Below are 16389 nucleotides of genomic sequence, written 5' to 3'. Positions count from 1 at the left end.
CAGATATACTACTGTAGAACAACAAATTATATTGAAATAACTATGGTGTATCTCATTGTTTTTGTTTTTTAAAATCTGTTCCTCCTATTACACATTTCCCACAATTGAGCATATAGAGAAGAAAAAATAAAGCCTTCAATACATAACTGCATAATCCAGCAAAACAAATTCCTACATTGGCCATTTCTAAAAATGCATATTTCTTTCTGCATTTTTTTAAAAACCCTTACCTTCCATCTTGGAGTCAATACTGTGTATTGGCTCCAAGGCAGAAGAGTGGTAAGGGCTAGGCAATGGGGGTCAAGTGACTTGCCCAGGGTCATACAGCTGAGATGTGTCTGAGGCCAGATTTGAACCCAGGACCTCCCATCTCTAGGCCTGGCTCTCAATCCACTGAGCCATCCAGCTTCCCCCCTTCTTTCTGCATTTTAAATTTATCACCTGTCAGGTGAGTGCCATACTTCATCATCATCCTTCTGTAGTAGTGTGTCATTTTGTTTATCAAGTTCTAAAAGTCTTTCAAAGTTATTTTTCTTTATAATGTGCTTTTTCATCATAAAAATTTATCTCCCACTTATGTTTACCCAAGTTCATAAAGATCTCAATTTCCTCTTATATTTTCTATTTCATAATTTCTAATAGCACAATATTTTATTATATTTATAACACCATGATTTGTTTAGCCATTCTTCAATAGGAGGGTATTCCTTTAGTTTCCAATTTTTGATTACCATGAAAAGTGAAGCAATAAATATTTTTGTTCCTGAAAGTTCTTTAAGGTATACAACTAGTAGTGATATAACTGGATCAAAAGGTTTGCACATTTTGGTAACTCATTGGTATATAGTTCCAAATTGCTTCCTAGAATAAGAGCTCCACCAATAGTGCATTAATATTGTACCTGTTTTCTCACAACCCATCTGACATTCTTTATTTTCCTCTCTTGTCAACTTTGCCAGTTTAAAGTTGCTTTGATTTGCATTTCTCTAATTATTTTGATTTAGAACATTTTCATATTATAGTTGAGAGCTTAGATTTATTCCTTCAAAAATGACTGTTCATATAATCTGACCATTTATATACTGAGGAAAGGCTTTAATTATTTTAAATATAAGTCTATTCCTTTTATAGCCTGGATATTAGGCATTTATCAGAGAAAGTTGGTAGAAAGCTTTCCCCCCAGTTACTTATTATAACCTTCTAATTTTTGTTACATTAGATTTATGTGTATAAAACCTTTTATATAATCAAAATTGTCCATTTTCTCCTGTGTGATGTTCTTTATCAGAACATACTATATTTCAACAGATCCTAAATGAAAACTGTCCATATATATTAGAACCTGAGGATAAAATAAAAATTTGAAACTACTAATTACCTCTTGAGGAAAATTCCAAAAGAAAAAATCCTAGGAACATCATTTCCAAAAATCTATTGCTTTTATGTCAAAGAAAGAATTGCTACCAGTAGTCAAAAAAGAAAGAATTCAAGTACCAAGCAACCACATCCAGAATCGCACAAGACCCAGCAGCTTCTTTCTTTACTGAGAAAAGATCTTGAAAAAACATATTCCAAAAGGCAAAGATTATAGGTTTTATAGGCAAGAATTACCTTGTAAAAATAAAGGGTAATCCTAAAAGGAAATATAATGGAATATGAAACTCTCAAGAATTCTTGATAAAAAGTCCAGAGCTGAATAGGATGTTTAAAATGCAAACACAAGACCCAAGAGAAACCTAAAAGGGTAAATTAATTTTCGAATTATTGGAAGGAGTTATATGACAATAATAGGGAAAGAAGCAATAAATACCTCATTCAGAACCTTAATATCTTCAATACTGAGAGAATTAAATAAGGAAAATAGAAAACCTGGGGGTTGGTTGTTTCTTTTCTGTTGGTTTTAAGAAGTGAAAAACAAGCAAGAGCAAAAGGAATATACTAGTTTAAAAGGACTTAAGAAGTGGATGCATTGTGGGAGAAACACACCCAAGTTTGTAGCAGGGTCTTGCTCCCAAAGTGGGAGACTCAAACTCTGTTCAATCCAAAAGTAAGAACATAATTTATTTGAAGAAGAGGTTTATTGTGGTATACTGGCCTAATAGCTGGTGGAATAGTCTGGGAGCTGATCCAGGTAGCTCTAGGATTGATGGATTAGCCCAGAGGCTAATAGAGTAGACTCTCTGGAACTGATAGAATAGCAGCTCTCTAGGTGTCAAGTAGCAGCCCTGGGTTGATGGAGTAGCAGCTCTCAGGGTAATGGAATAGCCCAATAGGTAATGGAATAGTAGCCCCAGGTGTGGAGTCATAATCCCTTCTATGGAGTAGGAATCTCAGATATAGAGTGTGGATCCTAATGTGGAATGCAAATCTGAGATGTGCATCAAGGTCAGCATGTTTATTAAGGTCTGGGAGCTAGTCATCTCCCATTCCAGAGAAATTTCACCTCTCCTGAAAACCCTGAAAAATGGGCATGGCCAAATTCAGGTGGAGGTGGGTTTTAGGATTTGACATGTATGTCATAGGGAATAAGGAGAATTCTTCTGGAATGCCAGAGTCCCCAGTGCACAGTTCCCCCATCGTCCACCTTATCATTTGTCAAATCAGGAGAGGTCTTGCTACTTTTCTGGAATGAGGATATGGTGGGGGTCATGAAGTACATTGGAGGACCACCATAGGTAATTAATTATGTCTTCTAGTTCTGAACCAAAGTAAACATAGAAAAATATTGTGCACAAAGTTGATGCCCAGTATAGAATATTATAGATCCAGTACAAAAAAAGAGTAACTGATCAATCTGCAATTCATGCTTGACTAATGCTGAAACTAACTACAGGTTTTTCAGTTGATGTTTAACCAGTGCTAACTGATGAGAAATACAAGATTTTAGAGTATGAAGGTCTTGTTCCTATTAATATTCCTCACTGCCTGCTGATTGCCCCGATCAGGTGCAACTTGCTATTTCTTATAATTGAGGTATGTGAGAAGAAGATTATACAAACTTGGAAGGAGGGTGAGTAGGAATAGCAAATAGAAAATGAATCTCACTTTTATTAGAACTAGGCAGAGGAGGACTAAATGTTCACACACTTCTAGACAAAGATAAGTTTAGAAATATACTAAGTTTAATAGGGAAATTGTAAGGATGGAGAGAGTGGTAAAAGAGAAGATGCCTGGAAGGAAATAGTCAAAAGCAAAATGAGCTCTTTGATTTGAAAGGGGAATTAAGGGAGAAAAAAAAGGGGGATGGGGAGGAAAAGATTCAGAAACTGAGGAAGTGCCAAGGGAGTGGCTGAACAAATTATGATATATGACGTAATGAAATATTGCACCATAAGGAATGGCAAAAGAGACAATTTTAGAGCATCATGCAAAGTATGAATGAATGCAGAGTAAAGTGAGCAGAACAAGGAGAATGATTTATATACAATCACTACAATATTTTGAAGAAAGCAACTTTAAAAGACTTGAAACTCTGATCAATACAATACCCATCTATATTTCCATAGAACTTTTAAAGCATGTTTCATCCTTCTTGACAGAGAGCTGATTGACTCAAGGTGTGAAGAGAGAGAGATATATTTTGTCCACAATTTGGATTTATTTTCCTTGATTATGCTTATTTTTTAAATGAGTTTTTTGGTCCTACTTTTAATAGGGTAAGGGCTAAAGGGATGAGGAAGTTTGTGATGGTGATGCCAAGAAAAAATAGAGAAAAAAAAAGGCCATTGAAATAGTTTTTAAAGTTCACAGAGAACAGAAAGTTCTGAAGAAAGTCTAGATAAGTAGCATATACTTGGCTTCATATACAATCATCTCTTTGTGTTCTGCTTTATATAGAGAAATGGACCTTTTATGCTCAGAATAAAACAATTTAAAAATAAAGCAAAAACTAAATATAAATTGTCATTATGTTATAAATAACTCAGAGTAATTGAAGCTAAGCTATATGATAGTTATGATGATCTAAACCCATGATGGCGAATATAGGGCATGCATGTCAGAGGGGACACTCAGAGCCCTCTCTATGGGCACGCCAACCATTGCCCCAGCAAAGTTTCCAGGAGTTTATTACTAGAAAGCCAGAGGGATACAGGGCTAGGCTGCTCCCATCCCCCTCTCCATGCATGCCTAAGGACATCACCTGCCCCTCTAAAAGATTCTCCAACACTGATCTGACCCATAGAGGTAAGATCTCTGAGGAATTGTGCTCCATAGGATCCCAAACTGCAAGAAAGTTCAAGGAAACCTACTATTGCTCCCCAGAAAGTGGAGATTTTTTTCCCCCTTTCCAGAAGAGATCTGGAAAGAATCTATAGGAATACTGCAGTGCTAGAGATGAAATAGAAGGCCATAGAGGCCTATAGTGCCTTCATCATTCCTCCTAATTAGGAATTGAAATCTAAAGGCAAAGGACATTATTGGAAGAAACTATCTAAGAAGGTGCTATCAGAGAATGGAATTTGATTTTCTGAATCATGGCTTAACATAAAAGAATCAGTGACTGCATAGTGAATTGATACTGTGCAAGAAAATCAACTTTTTATTCATAGACTAATACCAGGGAAGTGTCTATGAGAGTAGCACCAACAAGTAGTTTTGTATATATGTTCCTGAGGGCAGGATAGTAGTATTAGTTGTCATTGCTGCCCTCTGCCTTCATGTATCTCTTCCCTAGGAAGATCTATAAAAAGTAAAAAAGAATCAAGTATACAACTATTCAGAGGAGAATGGAAAGTATGAGAGGAGAGAGTCCTAGGGAGCTTCTTCTTCTTCTTCTTTTTTTTTTTAAACCCGTACCTTCCGTCTTGGAGTCAATACTGTGTATTGGCTCCAAGGCAGAAGAGTGGTAAGGGCTAGGCAATGGGGGTCAAGTGACTTGCCCAGGGTCACACAACTGGGAAGTGTCTGAGGCCAGATTTGAATCTAGGACCTCCCATCTCTAGGCCTGGCTCTCAATCCACTGAGCTACCCAGCTGCCCCCTCCTTGGGAGCTTCTAGAGCAGTATTGGTGAACCTTTTAGAGATCACATGCTCAAACTGCACCCTCAAACTGCCTATGAGCCCCCTGCATTACCCTAGAGAGCAGAGGGAGGATGCCCTCACATTTAACTGCTGGGTAGAGAGATGGGGCATGCAAAAAATGTCCCCAGGCACTATGGAGAGGGAAACCGGAGCAGCTTCCTCCATGCCACCAGGGCACACATGCCATGCCTTCGCCAACATTATTCTAGAGTATAGAATCTTGATCAGGGACATGGTCTGTCTGATAAAGATTAGAAAAAATATATTTGTCATGGGACTTAATGGTCTGAATGTGAGGATTTTAAGCTGAAAATAGAGGAAAGAAAGCAAAAAATACTCAGCTATAGTTGCTAAACTAGTCACCTCAGCAGCTTGACATAGAAAGCAAGAAAGGATACATTCAATAATTAAAAAATAATAATAACTGAAACTAAAGAGTAGTGAGAGCACTCTGAACTTTGCATATACACCAAAATGCAGAAAATGAATATTAAGCATAGTGACCTTGAGATTTTAATACAAAGAAGTAAATGGTAGGAAGATTCAGCAATGGAAACAAAGATACATTCTTCCCCTTCCCTCCAAAAAGAAAAGAAAGCAGATTCAGTAAATGGGGAAGTAGTAAGATATTTAAAAGAAAATACAGAATTGGCATATACTCACTGTATGACCTCAGGGGAACTGTCTTAACACTGTAATTTGCAGAGAATATCTGTCAGCATTTTTAGAGAAAATTCCTTTCTCCACCAAGAAAATTATTGGTATGTAATGGTTGAAATTCTCAAGAGGCAGTATTTCTTAATTTTAAGTTAATTTACTAATTGATCACTCAAGACAACATAAACTGGCTGACTGACTCTCCACAAAATCCAAATGGGTACCCAAGAGCTCAAATGAGGCCCAAGAGTAAGTGGGGCAAAAGAGAAGGGCAAAAAAGAGAGCTCCTTTCAAGCAAGCCAATTGATATCCCTTGTGACCTCATCACTCAGTTCCTCCTCTGGACATCTCAAGACATCTCTGATTGGTAAATAGCCACTGAAGAGGTAGTCTTGGAGACACCAACTCCTCCCTCATTAATTCATCACAGAAAGATCACAGGTCTTTATTCTTAAAACACACCCTTTCTTCCCTTGTGGCTGGGTCACTGTAGTCCAACATGATGGCTAGAGCTTGCTGACTTTTCTTACCTAAGGGAATTCTTGTTTACAGATAAATAGGGTGCAGGTCTCCCACCCAGTCTCCAAGAAAAGCCAGCAGTAAGATGCTTTGAGGCCTGGGAATAAATTATTTTAGCTTGAGAAGTTGGTTGACTTTCAAAACTCGAGGTTAACCCTAACCCGAGGTTTAAGAAAGGTTTCCTATAAAAATTATTACAATTCAATATAAATTCTCCACAGGTCCAGTTAAAAAAAAATAGACTCATGGACTTTGTTGAAGTCCATGAACTTGAGGTGAAAAGAATGATGGTGGACATTTGAATGAGGAGAAGAAATATAAATAATACCATAAAGAAATATAAATAATACCATTATGAGAGTACTTTACAAAACTACCAGAGAGATGGATACTAAACGTTCTTCATTAAATTTTTCTTTTGCTTCAGACTAAGGATTATTTCATTAATGTAGGGAATTCTTAGTGAGGAAAATCCTGCCAAAGAAAATCATCTACTCTTATGCAACGTTAGAGAGGTGCTTGGATGACTAAGAATTAAGTGGCATTCACAGAATCAAATAGTCCCTCATGTGTTGGTAGAGAGACTTGAGCCCAGGATTTCCTGGCTTAGGTCATCCATCTTCACTTTACCATACTGACTCCCCTGGTTCAGATCACAAAAACTAGCTCAGAGACAAGATATACTTGTGATAGGAGGCTTCAACTCTCTAGACATCTGCTGGAGATGTTTCTATGAAAACACAGAGCCAGATAAATTCTTGATGTGTTTTGATGATTTAGTCTTTTAGAAGGTAGAGGAAGTTTTGTTTTGTTTTTCTAAAATGTCAAAAGAAGAGAGGCAGCGAGGTGGCTCAATGGATAAAGAATCAGGTCTGGAGTCAGGAGGTTCAATGGGTTCAAATCTGGCCTTAGATACTTCCTAGTTGTGTTACTTTGGGCAAGTCATTTAATCCCAGCTGCCTACTCTCACTGCTCTTCTGACTTAGTATACTTAGATACTTAGTGTTGATTCTAAGACAGAAGACAAGAGTTTTATTTTTTAAAGTTGTGGAGGAGCCCAGGCCTTACATGTAAACTCCATCAAAGAAATAAAAAAAGCAGTAGATCTAGTAATGGTGAAGACATCCAAAAAAACAACAGTGAGTTCCTTTGTCCACTAGGACTAGACAAAAAGATAGCCGTGCCTGTGCACATTGTGAAAGGATCACCACCAAGGAAATCATGCAAGCTTAGGTCAGCAAGCTGGGAGCAAAATGCTAGTGGGCAATGGCAAGATCAAGGGTGTCATCAATCATCCCTGTGTGGAATGGAGAAGAATGTCATGAAAATGGATAAAATAGGGGAACTAGGAAGTTAGGGTGTTTGAATAAATATCAACATGTATTTTGAAGTCTCCTAGAATAAGAAGGATTTGGGGTGGAAAAAAAGACTATGGGCCAAGAACTGAACTCATTGAGAAAAGAAGGATAATGTTCTGGGTTTTGGTGAATAACATTGACCAGAAACCAGAATGATTGATAAAACAGCAATAAATGAATGCCAATGGGGAATAAGTTACTGAGTGATGGTGGTAAAAAGAGAGTCTAGAAGTGGAAGAGTAAAAGAATTCTGACTACCACCATGATCAGTGAAATAAGTATGAGTAAAAGCATAACTAGTACTGGAAAGGCCTCAGCTGCCTGACCTGCCAGGTTATGGGAGTGGTTTCTTATAGAAGCCCCTAGGATTTATCTGTTAAAGAAACCTAGAGAGAAAGTTTCTTCCCTTCCCCAATCCCCTTCTTCCCCAAACTGGGCTTGCCACATATTGCCCTTCGACTGGTTAGGAAACCTAATGAGAAGGAAGAAAGATCTAAATTTAAATCCCAACTTTACTATTTGGACAAGTCATTTAATCTCTGATTTTCAGACTCGGCCCATAATTTAATTCAGAGGTCTTAAGGGTAAAACAAAAGAATGTGTATTAAATATTAAAAATAGACCATTAGTATGCCTGGGCAGTCTTTCATAAGAAAACAGGATAGTAAATGCAGAGTTGAAGGAAGCCTTCAATCCCCTGCTACCCCAAAGTGAGCAACAGAGAAGTTTGAAGGGCTTGCCCAAAGTCACATAATCAGTGACAACAGGTGGGATTTTAACCTATCATTTCTGGCTCCAAATCCATTGTGTCCCACATTGCTTCTCAAGCTTCTGCTCCAGCTCAGTGGTGGAGATGAGGCTCCTACAGCTTTTATTTTTTTGATTCCTACTTTAGATTGAACTGAGGGTAGAAAAAGGAAGAAGAGATGCCAAAGAAAACAGCTGATCTTAGAAGTTTGGAATCCTGAATGTAAGGGAAGCTTGTTGAAGGACCAGAACAACCTCCTAGGAAAGTGTTTTAAAATAGATGGAATTTAGAAGCATTGACTATCACAGACATGAAACGTCTTCCTTTATTCTTCCTTCTCCATTTGGTATTGGTATACCGATGATTATCTGATTCAGTCATGTCACAGCAATACATAAGGTCAGTAGTTATTTAATGAAAACATTACATTAGGAGAGCATAATTATTGGTATTAGGCTTTCTTAATTCTTTTGAGTAAAGATGGAGGGATTCTTAGAAGTTATTATCCTATTTTGGTTAAACATTCCAACCAGAACAATATTCTTCTTCCTACATTTTTTTTTTCATCACAGGAAGAAAAATCAGGTCAGAAGCCATCAGAAGCCAAAGAAGTAAAACTTTATGCCCAGATTCCCCCAGTAGAGAAGATGGATGCATCCTTGTCCATGCTTGCTAATTGCGAGTAAGTTCTATAAAGAAAATTGATTATTTCATCCTGCTAGTTTTAGAATTTTTCTAGGGGACAACTAGGCTCTGTGGATTGAGAGCCAGGCCTAGAGATGAGAGGTCCTAGGTTCAAATTTGACCTCCGACACTTCCTAGCTGTGTGACCCTGGGCAAGTCACTTAACTTAACCCCTGTTGCCTAGCCATTACTTCTCTTCTGCCTTAGAACCAATACACAGCATTGATTCTAAGACAAAAGGTAAAGGTTTAAAAAAAATATAGAATTCTTCTAGAATTCATTTTCCTTTTCTATATTTTTTGCTTCCTTACTACAAAATCTGTGTATCACCTCTGTCCTAGGCAGAGTTATGAGCCGAAATCTATACTACACCTAACCTGCTCAAAGCTTCATCTCATAGCTGTTCTTTGGTTCTACATTAAAATAAATTAGAATGAATTAAAACTCTATCTACCAATTTTATCAACATGCTAATTCTTACTTTGTATTGTAAATATGACACATACTTACCCAATATTTTAATTTATAATGACTATCCTATAGAAATTGGAGATCAACATTATATGGTATCTTATTCTGTGGTATTTCTTCCTGACTATCATATCATATCATATCCAAAGCATTTTGGATAAGATTAATGAAATGACAATTGCTTTGGGGTAGAGGGAAGACTATAGAAAATTAAATGCAAAGAATCATTTCTCACCACTTTGGGGGAAAGGACTAGACTAATGATTTCATTGCTAAAGGGACTTCCCATTGAGGTTAAGTCCTTCTACCAATGCAGATCAGTGTCTGTTCTGGAACTTGTAATATTGGAGAGGTATCTAGAGCACACAGCCAGTAAGCATCAAAGGGACTGGAACCCTTGGCTCCTGGGCTCCAAGGATGGCTTTTTAGTCACTATACCATGTTGTCCTGCCCAATTCTGATTCCCATTCACGTTCAGTTATTCTCAAGAGCTTTGACATGGCATGTCAGTGACATGAGGTCATTGAGCTAGAGCAACTCTAAGGTTCCATCCAGCTCTAAATTCTGTTTTCTTTCCTAAATACTTTTAATCAGCTAGATAGCATGGTGTAGGGCAAGGAACATTGGACTTAATAGTCAAAGACCCGAGTTATAGTTCTGGCCTACATATTGGTTGTGTGACTTTGGGCAAGTGAGCTCAGATTGCTCATTTGTAAAGTGGGGTTAATGATCTATAACTACAGTAACTATAGCTTTCATTTCTGAAGTTCTTTAAGCATTTTTATCATCTGCAAAGAGAGGGTGTTTTTTTTTTTTAATTAAATTATGCACCAGGAAAAGATAACATTTCTATTGAACATTCTAAGAAATGAGAAAGAACTGATTTATGAGGAACTAAAGGAACCTGTTTGGACTCATTTAATGCATTGGTGCCATCTTACATGCAGTGTGTCCCAGAAGTCATATTGCAGTGTTAAGCTTTAATTTCTTAAAATATCACTGGTATTTTGGGGACATCTGCATCAGGCCCGTTAGCAGAAAGCAAGCATGTGACAAGGTGGAGGTGGCACATCTAGTGCTAGACTTAGAGTCAAAAAGATATCAGTTTGAATTCCACCCAAGACACTTGCTAACTGTGTGACCCAGAGCAAGATTCTTAACATTTCTAGGCCTTAGTTTCCTCATCTGTAAAATGAGGGAAGATGACTTATGACCTTTAAGCCATCCCTTCTATTCCAGTTCTCTGCTCCTATGAAACATGAATGTTCTTCACTGAGGCAGCTATAGTGTGGTATGGAAATTTAACATTAACCTGTGCCTCTTTTTTGGTATCCAAAGACAACTTTTGGATTTTAAAGGGAAGAAAAAATTTAATTTTAAGATTGAAGCTACAACAGTCTTCTCCTCCCACCACCTCTCTGAATAAGATGGAGACGGGCCCTTTGTTTATCTGTAAACAAGCCTCTTAAGATAGCATAGCAGAGAAAAGTGGGCATGGTCACTGTGTGGCCATTCTAAAGGTCTCCTGAAGAACTGCCTCTGGTCCAGAGTGAGGTCAGAGTGCTCCAGAGAGACTTGGGAAAGGGATGTCACAAAAAGTACTGGGAGGAGGAAGTGGGGACTTTTTCCTGGGAATTTGGAGTGAGTAAGTGTGAGGTCAAGGCTGACTCTGGGGTGGGAGAAGGCAGAAGTTGGAAGGTGGCAGCCATATGTGGCTGGTGCCTTCTCTTTCTCTGGCCCACTTTTTATTATTTAATAAATAATTATAAATTAAGATATAGTTGCCAGAGAATTTTACTCATAATGGTGGTGAGAATACTGGCCTGAGAGCCATGAGGTCTGAGTTCCACATTCAAGTGCTTTGAGTTTTACCAAACTTTCCTTGCAGCCCAGAGAGACAAGGGCATGCAAGGGTTGCCATTTGAGGATACTTGGCAGAGAGGTGGAATGCCCTGAATGGAGTCACATGGGTAGGGCTGCAGGGTAGCTGACATTCATGAAGAGCTTACTATGGGGCCTACTACAATGTCCAGAGCTGAGACTATAGACACAAGCAGAAAGGAAGGCATTCCTTCCTTGGAGAGCTTGCTTGCACACTAATGGGCAAGATAATACACAAAAGAGGGGGTTGGGGAAGAGGTATCCTCAGGGGAGGAATGGTGTCAAAGTCTACAAAGTCATTAGCAGAATCCATGAAGTAATAAAAGCTGACTGCCTTTCCCTCCTCCCAGCCATGGAAAAGGTGGTTAGCACAGTGGAGGGGTGGTCTAGGGGGAGAGGGCTACAGGAGTGGAGTGATGGTCTAGGGTAAAGAGGCCTCAAGTACTGAGGGAAATAAGTGCAGGAGTTGAAATTAGAATAGAACCCCAAACTCCTGACTTCCAGTTCAAGACCCTTTCCACCACACTCTGTTGCCTTTCAACTAGAAACCATCTAGTAGAACCCCTCAGCTTTACAGATGGAGAAACCAGGGCCTATCTGCTTAACAAAATAGTAAATGGAGTGTTTTGACTTTGTAACCATAAAACATATTTAATGTTTACTGTTGTTATTTATGATGTGTTTTGAGAACACTGTACTGTGAAAGTCCTCTTACATGCTATTAATGATGGTGCTCAAATGTTCTCTTCCCTAATGGTGCATCTCCCTTTAGAGGAACCATCTTCAAGGCAAAATCCCTGAGGCCTTTTAGCCCAGGATAGGAGTCCTGGAAATTTGTCAGAAGTAGGGTTTCATTTGTGTGCTGACAGATACTTTGAGTAAACTGTCCCTTCCAAGGCCTTAAGAGAATTAGTTACCAGCCATGTTCATTTGAGCTATCTACTTCTCCAGTTGACTAGGAGTTCTTTAGGTAACTAAAAAACATATGAAATTACCAAGAATTTATATACTTGTTTAAAAAACATTTAAAATTTATTTTAAGGCAACAAAAAAGTCAAGAATTATCCTTAAAGTAGTTCTATAAAATTTGAGAGCAGCTCAGTAGTACAGTGGATAAAGTATTGGGCTAGAGTCAGAAAGATGAAAGTTCAAATCTGGCTTCAGACACTTATTACTGTGTGATTCTGGACAAGTCACTTAACCCCCTTTGCTTCAATTCCTCATCTGTTAAATGGGGACATACCAAAGAAAATAATGGCAAACTATTTCAGTATCTTTGCCAAGCCAATGCCATGGAATCATGTAGAGTCAGACACACCTGAATGACTGAACAGTAATAATATAAAAGTGAGCCACTGTTGTCATTCTCATTGTGAAAGGATGAAGGGATTTGGATGTGAGACTATAATTTAAGATATAGTCAAGGAGATAAAGAAACATGGCATTCTGGTTCATGTTAAGGAATGTTAAGGAATTTTTGTTGTGACATTTTTGTTCTTCCAATTAATTTAAGTTTTTATTTTATCTTAAGGAAGCTTTCGCTGTCTACAAACTGCATTGAAAAAATTGCCAATCTGAATGGCTTAAGTAAGTAATCTACCAGTTATTTGAGTTTTCTGGATGCTTGAAATAAGTTTTCCAAAGTTTGGTGACAATGTGATGGTGGTTATCTACAAATATCTACAAATAATATAAAAGAAAAATATATCTAAAAGCTCAAATGCCTCAGATCTTAATATCAAGAGAACTGAAGAAGTAACTTAAACAATTTTAAACTTGACATGTCAAAAATACAGGAATTTTGTATGTTTCCTATATTCAGATGAATTAGATAATATTGGAATTTAGAGAGGTAGACCTGAGAAATTCAGATAGAATTTAATATTTACTTGATTTTGAGGGAGTAACTACTAATTATTAGAGCATATGCTTGAAATGGTAGAATCGCTTCTTGTTTTTTTGAAGACTTAGTAAGTATTTGAGACATTTCATTTGTGTGCCTTGGGCAAATCACTTAAGTTCTGACCCTCAGTTTCCTCACCTTTAAAAAGAGGCTACCCAGAGGGCTACTCAGGTGACATCCGGCCTGCCTCCTGCCTCATTGTCCCCCTACCTCAATTGTTGACTTTTCCTGCTGACTACAGGGGACACCAGAGATTCAATTCTATCCTCATGATCAAAGCCCCCTCAATAATTTCCTTCACACATATGGTAAAATATACAGTGAACTATTTATCTCAAGATCATAGGATATAGAGCTGAAAGGGACCTTTAAGATCATCTAGTCCAGTCCCTGCATTGCACATGTTTGTTAATTAAAAGATTGTTTTGTGGAATTTGTTCAGAATTATTTTTGATGAATGATCATCCATGTACACTTTTTCATTTCCCTTCTGTACATTTGCAAGGCAGTATGTTAGGGCTAAGTCTTTATAGTATGGGGCTATTGATAGCCACAAAACTAGCCCTGAAGGCAATTGAGCTTGCAATTTTGGGCTCAACATCACTGTATTCTAATACAGGGAAATTCACACGATAATCTGAACAAAAAAATCTTTGTAGTGTTGAGTTCTAAAAGATACTCTTTGTCTGCATTTTAGGTTTTTCCCCACCAAAATAATAGAACCCAAAGATGCAGTGATTTGATTTTATTGGAACTGTTATGAAAAATTAGCTCATTCTTTCTAGGAATAGTCACTTTACATGGCATCACAAAGTACTGGAAAAACTTGCAATGCTTTATATTAAGATGCCTACTAGTTCTTTAGTATTAAGATAACTATTGGTTGTTTTTAATTCCTTAACATTAAATACTGAAAGATATGTTTGGCTTGTCATCACCATTTTCTTATATATGTTTTCAAATATAATTTATCATAACCTTTCATTCTCCTTGATAAGTTTACATATTAATAACAATTAAAGTTCTATTTTGATTTTTAAAAGTCCATTTCTTTAGGGAGAAACTTTATTAGGATTATTGGACCCTTTGATTTAACATATATTCTTACTATGATTTAATATATGTTCTTATAATGATTTAACATATATATTCTTATAATATCTTATACTTACATAGGACTTTAAAAGTCAAAGCTTTTTGCATAGAATAACCAACTAATTCTTATAATCAGAGCATTAAGGATTGATTATAAGGTTCCATGGAACAAACTTAAACTAAATTGTGTAAACTCAATTCCATAGGAATATGGAAAATGATATAAGCTTTAATGCAAAGTAATGATACTTATCTTTGAGAAGAATGTTCAATGATTTGCTTATAATCCCTTTCCAACACTTTTACAAAAATTGAAAGTATAGATTTTTTTAAAAGGACAAAATGAAGTTAATTTATTTTTATTGCATGTGTACTCATGTTCTGAAAGGCTCAAAGTTTGGCTTTTTAGATTCAATGACAGAATCCCTTCAGCTAATATTTGACTGCTTTCTGCAACCAAATAATAGAACATCCTTACTGGGAAGCAATTGAAAGTCAGTCATGCCCATGGCCAATCATTGTTCTAATGACCCATTGTCATGGTGTGAAATTACAATTTTGACATTTGGTTTGAAGAACCATTGATGCTATTTCCTGCTAGAACAATCAGCTTCATTAATTCCTAAATTGATAAGACTAATAGAGGTCCTTCTTGGGGATTGTAGAGGTTATCTGGCCTACCCCTTTATTTTTACAGAAGAGGAAACTAAGGCCCAGAGATGGAAAATGATTGGCCCAAACTAGTGACCCAGCTTGGGATTAGAATGCAAGTTCCCATATTTTTCTAGTTCAGGGTTCTTTCTTTCTGTTACACTGAACTCCCTGAAGCATTTTTTTTTGGCAAACTCCATTTAACTGAAAATAGATGCCCTGAGTCTCAAAGGTGGGGAGAACTAGGGCAACTAGATGTCTCAATAGATAGAGCACCAGGCCTAGAGATGGAAGGTTCTGGTTTCAAATCTGGTTTCGGATACTTCCAAGCTATGTAACCCTGGGCAAGTCACTTAACCCCCATTGCCTATATGGAAGGTAAGGATTATTTTTTTAAAGAGAGAATTAGTAATCTTGGAGGGAGTAATTTCAGTCAAGTGGTAGAATCAGATGTCAAATTTCAAAGGGTTGAAAAAAAGTGAGTGGGAAGGCAGAGAGGAGGGGGACTACCAGGACAGAATACTGTATACATACATACATACATACATACATACATACATACACACATATATGTGTACACATGCATAGATATAGATATAAAACTGATTGACATTGAATCATTTTTACCCAGGATTGCCAACTCATTTGGCCGGTATTTTGTCACAGAAGCCACAGTACTGTTACCAAGCAGTAATTGGCTTGCAGTTGGGGTGGGGGGGTAGTAACTATACTTCTGACATTCTCTTTCACTTCCTTTCCCCATTGTCCCCTTAGTTCTAAGCTTCTTATATGAGTCTATATTTTGAGAAATTTGTCTTTTCCCCCTATAATCACTTGGACCCCAATACCTAGACTGATTGTTTTATTCATAATATAAGAATCTTTCTGAACATTGTATATGTACCGAGCATATGTGTATTATCAAATGAGATTTAATAATATATGTATGTATGTATGAATGCTATCTAAAGATAAGTTTTTCAAAGTGCTATGTAAATTTCAGTTATTAACACCTTTACACCAAATGTATATTATAAATAGAATAATCCATTATGATGGTAAACTGTATTCCTTTTATTTACTATATATCCAACCAAACCAACCAGCCTGCTGTCTCTAAATTTGGTATGTCTCCTGCTTTCAACATATCTTTATCTAAGCTGTCTTCCGTGCATTGACTACATTCTTTCATTTCTTCTACCTCTTAAGAGGCCTAATTTCCTTCAAAACTTAACTCAGGAGTGCCACTGCCTTCTACACAAGGCTTTCCTAACCAACATCCCTACTCCTGGTTCTTTTTTACTTTACCTTCTGTCTTAGTATCAATTCCAAGACAGAAAAGTGACAAAGGCTAGACAAGCAGGGTTAGGTGATTCACATAGGGTCACACATCTAGGAAG

General features: G+C 37.2%; 1 protein-coding gene across 3 annotated transcripts in view; it reads left to right on the top strand.

Moving 5' to 3' along the window:
* Nucleotides 1-16389, top strand: part of DNAL1 (dynein axonemal light chain 1) — a 63823-nt gene that overhangs the window by 34429 nt on the left and 13005 nt on the right. For all 3 annotated transcript variants that reach the window (XM_007472857.3, XM_056810694.1, XM_007472859.3), the window contains 2 exons: nucleotides 8877-8986; nucleotides 12872-12927. In XM_007472857.3, the coding sequence (XP_007472919.1) occupies nucleotides 8877-8986; nucleotides 12872-12927 (166 nt within the window). The remainder of the gene's footprint in view (nucleotides 1-8876; nucleotides 8987-12871; nucleotides 12928-16389) is intronic.

Source organism: Monodelphis domestica, chromosome 1 (assembly GCF_027887165.1).
Source record: "Monodelphis domestica isolate mMonDom1 chromosome 1, mMonDom1.pri, whole genome shotgun sequence".
Classification (NCBI taxonomy): domain Eukaryota; kingdom Metazoa; phylum Chordata; class Mammalia; order Didelphimorphia; family Didelphidae; genus Monodelphis; species Monodelphis domestica.
This window is presented reverse-complemented; position numbering and strand designations above follow the sequence as displayed.